The sequence below is a fragment of the Opisthorchis viverrini genome (genome assembly GCF_000715545.1).
Source record: "Opisthorchis viverrini unplaced genomic scaffold opera_v5_176, whole genome shotgun sequence".
In the NCBI taxonomy this organism is placed as follows: Eukaryota; Metazoa; Platyhelminthes; class Trematoda; order Opisthorchiida; family Opisthorchiidae; genus Opisthorchis; species Opisthorchis viverrini.
In genome coordinates this window covers 125632-133083 of record NW_008751834.1, presented here as the reverse complement: position 1 = coordinate 133083, position 7452 = coordinate 125632, and the positions used below count along the sequence as shown (strand labels likewise).

The 7452-nt window shown below is 41.9% G+C and overlaps 1 protein-coding gene across 1 annotated transcript; it reads right to left on the bottom strand.

Moving 5' to 3' along the window:
- Positions 1–2201: 2201 nt before the first annotated feature.
- On the bottom strand, positions 2202–7174 carry T265_14332 (hypothetical protein; the record flags this gene model as incomplete). Its single annotated transcript, XM_009173180.1, has 2 exons — positions 2202–2408; positions 6926–7174. Coding segments are annotated over 2 exons (456 nt in total), but the record flags the coding sequence as incomplete, so codon positions are not given.
- Positions 7175–7452: the final 278 nt, after the last annotated feature.

The following is a 7452-nucleotide window of genomic DNA, read 5'->3' as shown; positions in this document are numbered from 1 at the left end:
AGGCTATTTTCTAAGGCTGTTTTCGCGTTTCTCCGTGAATGTCTCGTTGACTTCGTAGTATCCCTAAGTGTGATTTATGTTCATAATTGATCACTCGCGATTATGAAATGAGAGATCGCATGATGTGCTATATTGGATGTGTGCAAAGGTAAATGCATGTGTACCTATCCGGGAAGTGACAAGGAGGAGCCTGGTTCCTTCAACATTTTTTCGCCGCTTATGCTTATTACGAAAGGATATTAAACAATTTACTGCGACCCACCACAAACGAAGATGTGGTACCGGTAACTCGGATAAGTACATGTGGTTACCGATCAACTAGGGAATAACCCATTCAACACCAAAGATAGCACCTAAAACGGGCTAGGCGCTGCTTTTAGAAAACTACGTGCGATACGAAGACATTAGTCAAACTCTGCTGTTGGTATTCTTGACGGTGACTTCCTACGGTAGTTGAATCTTCTGTAATTGGAAGAACTAATTTCGTAACATGATGGATCATCGCTCAACAATTTCCAAAGAATGCAATATTCGTTTGTTCAGTATTATTTCAGTTAAATCCTGCAGTAAATCTGCTTGTTTAAGGGCCATTTATGGACTCTAGGATGGCTTACTACATGATAGTTGTCGCTTTTTAAGGTACAAAACAAAATAATAGATTATCCTGTTAGGAGGCATTGAAAGCTTTTCATACGCATCTGATTTATGTCGGAAGAAGTCCGTAATTGAGTATACAGTTAGTAACCACCACCACTTTACTTTCTCTTGAAGCGGTCATTCCAGCTTAGATAAAATGTGCCTGCTACAAACACGAAAGTCAGGTATTCTTTTTTGTACGACGTTTCCTTAGGCGTCTATTTCACTTCAACCACTGTCTAATCCTAGCTAAGTGGTCTTATATTCGCCAGTAGACTATTCAGAATACAGACACAATCAAGGTCAACAGGACCAATCACGATAAAAACTTTAGTCAGGACAGACAAAGCGCAGATGCTGTTGTAGCATTTAAAATTAGACAGAAGGTACGTCTCTCAGTACGGTCACACGGACGGCTTTCATACTTGGTGTGAACACGTTACAAGCTATAGATCGAGCACCGGTATACCGCTCATTTCCAGTGGTCGACTTAATGCCGACTGTACCGCAGTTGTTCCGGCAAAATATGAATTTTTCTACGCATTTATTCGATCTATCGCTATTAAGGTTCTTATCTAATACAGTGCTCTCCCTCCCATGATCAGGAAGATGATTTTCTAATCATTAAATGGTATTCATTGTGATCCCTATCGACAAAGCATAGCTTCCATAACCTGAGCAGAGACCGCCTGCATCTCCTAGAGAGTTCACTGCCGAAGTACCGTATGCCACTCAGCAAGGTCATTTTGAGCGAATGACCACTCCGATGACTTTATCTTACACACGGCTGATACATTAATGCGCCATACTAATGGAATATTTTTTTATATATATGCATGGGGCTGTGTGAGCGTCCACTCGAAAAATGTATCAAACATAAAAAATCAGAAAATCGTTCAGCTGTAACACCCTTTCAGTGCCTAGATGTTATCCCACCCGAAGGAAGCACGAGGGTTGGGATACTGCCAGGTTGCCCAAGCCTGGACGGAGGAAATCGAGAGGCCGAGGTTGGGTTCGAAACACGGGCCTTTTAGTCACACAGCCCCGTGCATGGAGAACTTCACAGTTGAGTGACCGATTTAGGTTAGTGGGAGAGAGAATCCTACTATTTCTTAAGGTTTCCACAATAACTATTTTCATCGCTGTTTAAGAATGCGTTTCGTGACAGCTTATATTGTTTATGGATTCCTGATTACATTCAGCTGAATGAGAAAGCCACTAGTCCTGGATGAAGAAGGCTGGCGAATATCAGACATATCCATTGTGTTGTATCTGTATGCGGGACCTACTGGTGTGCAAGTGTGTTAGGGTCTGGAGCGTCTACTTCTGACGAGTGTGAAAATTTCTTATTCATTCCTCTCTTCAAGCAAGCTGTTGAAAAGAATCCCGATAAAACTGTACAAAGTGAACGATGCTGGTCTTGCCGACCATCCAATGATTGGGGAATATCTCCGTCGAGAGAACAGTCTGAAATCCATCTAAAGGGCATTTATATGTGGAAAATGTGAATTAAGAGAACTAGCAAGAAACGGAGAGAATGTGAATAGCCGGTTTCACTGGGGTGGTCACCATATCTTTCGTTTAGCTGTCCAACCGTTTCGGTGGCTAGCTGCTACGCCAGGATGCACGAGGGCTGCGGTAATTTCAGGTTGCCCAAACCTAGACAGTCGAGATGCTGAGGTTGTGTTCGAAACACAGACCTTTCGGTCCGTGAGAGGGCGGTTTAACCACCGAGCTATCTCGTCACCACATGGACTCAAGTCCACGGCTCTCTGAAGTGACGTTGTTCACAAGTGCGCTTTTGACTTCTCAGGGTATCGGTAGACTCCGGAAACTGTCAGTAATTAACGATGCACAAACAGGCATACATTGTTTACCTTGTTGCTTTGTCTCAAATTCACATGAACCCAGCCAATCACGACTCACTATACTGTCATGGGTGGGGCGCTGTTTAAGTCGGGTACAAGAGAATCAGTTTCAGCCGAACAACAGGATTGTGGAGAAGCCCATCGCTGGCGCTTTGTCTGGGTCAGCGGAATGTTGATGCGCTGGATCTCGCAGGATTGATATTTTCAGGCCCTCAATCACATCTGTCCATAGTAACGAGGTCCTTGTTTCGAAAGTTACTGTTTGCACTATCTGTTCAATTAGATGGACAGATGAACCAATTCAGGCGTACCTGTGAACGCCTTCCTCGCCATAGACACGATTGACCATTGATGCATGAAAACTGGACGGATTCTATGTTTAGAAAATTCGTACCGTTTTCTGCCGTCCAACAGACATTTGTTTGGATCGATTAATGATGAAAAACGCGTATTATCCACGAAAAAGCTGTTTATATCCCTTTGACGAAACACTGCCCACCTTTCTTTAGGCTAATCAGATCTTCGAGTTTCCGTTAACCTTACGTTCTTCTTATGCACAAATTCGTCAAATAAACCCCACCGAAAAGCCTTTTGTGTCTCCTTGAAATATGCCATGAAAGCGTTAGAAAACTGCCCGCTACTTGAAAAAAGAGAAGACTCGTTTACGGCTGCCCTAAGAATGGTAAAAAGTGTGTTATGGATAAATTGTAATAGTGCTAAAGATTTCGCATACATGCCTGAGTAGCTTCAGGTCTCTTGTCTATAACAGCATGAAAGGGCTTTTGAGCTCATTGGTCTGTGTTGATATTAGCTTTTGCGGGTAAGCTAAATTGCATTTTTGGCGGAGAAACGTTTGCTTGCTAATTGTCGAGTTCGGTGAAGCAACTGATCATCGGCAATTATCCACTGTTCGTACAGTCGAACGATTTAGATTTTCATTGATATGAGAACAAGAAAAAGCCTATTAACAAAACAGTTATTTCACCTATTCCGCTTATCTCGTTAGCTGTTTAAGTGCTCCCAAATCCAGGGTTAGTGCAGAATAACTTACAGATGATTTGACAGAAACACAGTGAGTCAGTCCCGGTGAAGATCTGATAGAAACAACAGGGCTGTATGCATGATTCGGCACCGACTTGATCGAGACAAGTTAGTCACATACCGCTTCGGCCAGTCTTGTTTTTTGCACTCGTTGCAGTCCATGAATTGGTGAGTGATTACACTGGATGGGACTTACAAGCTAAGTTCTTTGGGAGATGCCCAGAAATTTTTCTCGGTTACTCTGATGAGATAGACGAAATAGTCGAATTCAATTTTTCCTTGATTGCAGTCAAGCACCTACAGACCTGAATAGTAGCATCAGTCATTTTGGCTAAAAATGATTGTTTTTCTTCGATCCCTTGAATTAGCGAAACCCATGGGTTCGCCACTGTGTCCACCCACAACATTCATATGCAGCCATCACAAACAATTCTCGTGTGTCCAAACTGACGTTTGGATTCTCTCAAAGTCTTTGGTTAAAATCTATCGAACGCAAAGTCATACTTACGAGCATTCACTTGGTCACACTCCAGACTTTTCTATCGTTGTTATATTCACTCGAATTTTCTCAATTTTTCTGATTGCACAATTTATACGTTAGCTCAAGTTTCAATTTCATTAATCTAAATAGTAAGAAAGCGGTCTGAAACAACTAAGTATTCGTTGAAATCTCAGTTTGTCATTTGTTTGCCGAGCCATTTAGTACATGCCGTTTTGTGGACACAAATCTTTCACTCATTTCGCTCACTTCCCAGTACGCAGTCAGATAAAGTAAGTGCTTGTAGAGCGCAAATGATGAGATAACTTTCCCAAACAGCCCATTAATCATCTCAATCCGTAAAGTTAATTCAGCTGTCACTTTTATAAGCAGTTGCACATGAGAACGTTTTTAGCTATTATTGGTTTGTTACTGATGTAAAGATACTGGAATACACTGTGTTAGACAGGCATTGTCAACGGACAGTTTCGTGAGGGGGATGAGTGCTGCGCACATTGAATAAAGTTTCCTTCCGCCGTCAGAGGATTTGAAGAGAGGCAACTTATTTAGTGTAAAGCGATTGGAAGTATGACACCTTAGTATGAAGCAAAAATGAGGAATTTCGCACGCATTTTGGGCAGAAAATAGATGAGAAAATGTTGTCAATCGTTAGGTAGGTCGAAATTGCGGGAATCTGCATGGTGATGCCGTTGGTTCTGCCTACAAGATAAAGGACATGAGTGCAAATAATGGTGTATAACTAACAGGAAAAGCGGTAAACTCCCAGACCTGTGGATGAGTATAGATTTTGTTCGATTTTAGCCATATTGTAGGCACACGCACTACAACATTCCGAAAAGGACATATTTTTACGTTTAGATCATGTTGCCTCTGCAATGCTCTAAACAAAGGCTGCTTCTCTCGGAAGGTCGGTAACAGCATTTCCAACTAATCACGACCTTGTGTGTGATCAACAAAGGAAAGGCAAGCTCCCGTTAAATGATCAGTGTTCTGTGTCGCGACGTGATTCTTCTTTGAGGTGCCAGTGAAAATGAAATTCAGAATTGGCCTAATGTATTCAGAGGACAATTTTCATTACTATCATTTTTGTTGCACTACTATACTAAACATTCTAATGGCTACCCACCCAACATTTTAACCTTAAAGATGAAGACATCAGTAACTACAGGGTTAACTGAATACCGCTAGATTATCCATTAAAACTTTGATGGTGGGATATTGGGAGGCTTCTCGTAACAACTGCATGGTGGTATACTAGAAACAGTGCGGTATTACAGATGATGGCGGCAGCTAGATGATAAACAGGTAACTGATACTGATAACTGATAACTGATGGTTAATGTTATGCCATCGTTTTTAAGCAGACTGATGGATTGTTAGAATAACTCTGCAAGTTAGTCCGTCGGTCTTATTTCACGGGTTACCTTGGTCTTGCGTGCAGCACCAGATTCGACGCGGCGCATAACATCTGTCGCCTACTACCTCATGTAGGCCTAAATTGGCATGACCACTATTTACCGTCAAATCCGATTCAGATACCAAATCTTCATCTATTAGAATCAAAATGTGCGCAAATTTTCAAAAGCAATCCAAGATAATTTCATAAAGTAGACTACTCACAAGGTTGCTGAAAACTCTTCGACCTTGGAGTAGTTTCCTTTATGAAAATATACTGTGATATCTCGAATATCGTGCCAACTGAAACATGAGGCGGCCTGTGTACAGCACTTTCAGTTGTAGAATATCATAAACGAGAGATTCAGTTCAGTCTCTCGCAAGAACCAAATTGATTTGCAAATGAGTGTATTCTCCACTCCAAGATAGGTTTACACCAGTTTGGGTCAATTAACTGGGGTTAGCAAGATTGCCATATGGTAATATGAATGGTACGGTATTCTGTTTATTCGCCAATTTCGATTTGAAATCCTACATATTCTAGCTTACTATTTATATTAATTTCTGAAATGAAGAGTCTCCTCTCCATAGTAAGGTCTAGACGCATTTTCTAAGAGACTTGTATAGCAAAGGTCCTCCGGATGAAGCGTCGCTGAAATCCAAGTGCATACGTTGGTGTTTCTTGATAAGTTAGTTGGCTCCCTTGGTAAGACCTACGGAGGTTCACGATTAGAAAGTCAGGTGCTGACTATGAACAGTATAAATCATGAAGCACGAAACTAGCTAACTTTCACAAATTTAGATCCATTATTGTTACCACCATAACATCGCACCAAATGCGAATTCCTCTCTCACAAGCCTATTTTAGACCCTTTGTTTTTGCCATAATTCGTCGAGTGAAATTCGCTAGTGATAAAATATTCGCCCAACATTTACCGACTTTTATTCAATGGTGGCACGAGTGGTACTACCGCATGAGGTTAAATGACCTTCCAAGTAAACGGTGGCTATTGGTGTCCGACCAACTTCCTTCTGAACAAGGACAGATGTGCCCCCAAAACAGAACAAGGCCACAGAAGCCAAAAAATCCACTCACCGTGATGGTCGACCTCCCGGCGGATAAGTACGCCTCAGTTGATCATGTAAAAAGTGAGCGGTGTTTGAAAACGAATTTCGTCCTTAAAGATAATCATTGTTCATTCAGTACCCACTTTGTAGCCACACTGGTTCAATCGCCCGAAATCCCCAGTACGGGAAGTCATGATAAAGTGAAACGGGGCACATCGTATCTGTTACTGGACCATGGCTGCATACATTGTCTTTTACTGGATTGAAGCTATGACCTAAAACACCTTCTGAGAGGGATTGGCAAGCATCAAAATGAACAAGGAGATCCGGTTAGGGCACACAACGTATAAGTACAAGAAATAAGTTCCAAAAAGAAAGCCAGTCAAAATGATTTCAGTCTCTGGAGAGTAAAACTGACTCCCTGGTGTGGATCTGAGATACTAAGAGCACATCGTTCAACTGTAGCGCCCTTTCGGTGCCTAGCTGCCATGCCACCCGAAGGAAGCACGAGGGCTGGGATACTGTCAGGTTGCCCAAGCCTAGACAGGGGAAGTCGAGTGGCGGAGGTCGGGTTCGAACCACGAACCTTCCGGTCAGTAAATTCGCGCTCTAACCACTTGAGCCATCTCCGGAAGCCAATCGTTTCTGCATAATCGAAATTGTCTGACTGGATACAGGATTATTTCTGTTTTTAATACATGATACAATTCACTTCACACTATCCTGAGAAGTCCGCACTAAACTAAAGGTGAGGCTGACGAAGACGGTGAAGGAAATCCAAGTTAATCCATGCACATACCCATACGAGGAATATCGGAGTGATTGATTTAGAAAATGGACAACTTGTGAACAGGTGGTAAACTTATTAACTCTGTTAATAATCTGACAACCTAGAATGATTACCAGTGTTGTTTTGGTTAGAAATACTTTTTCATGGTTAAAAGG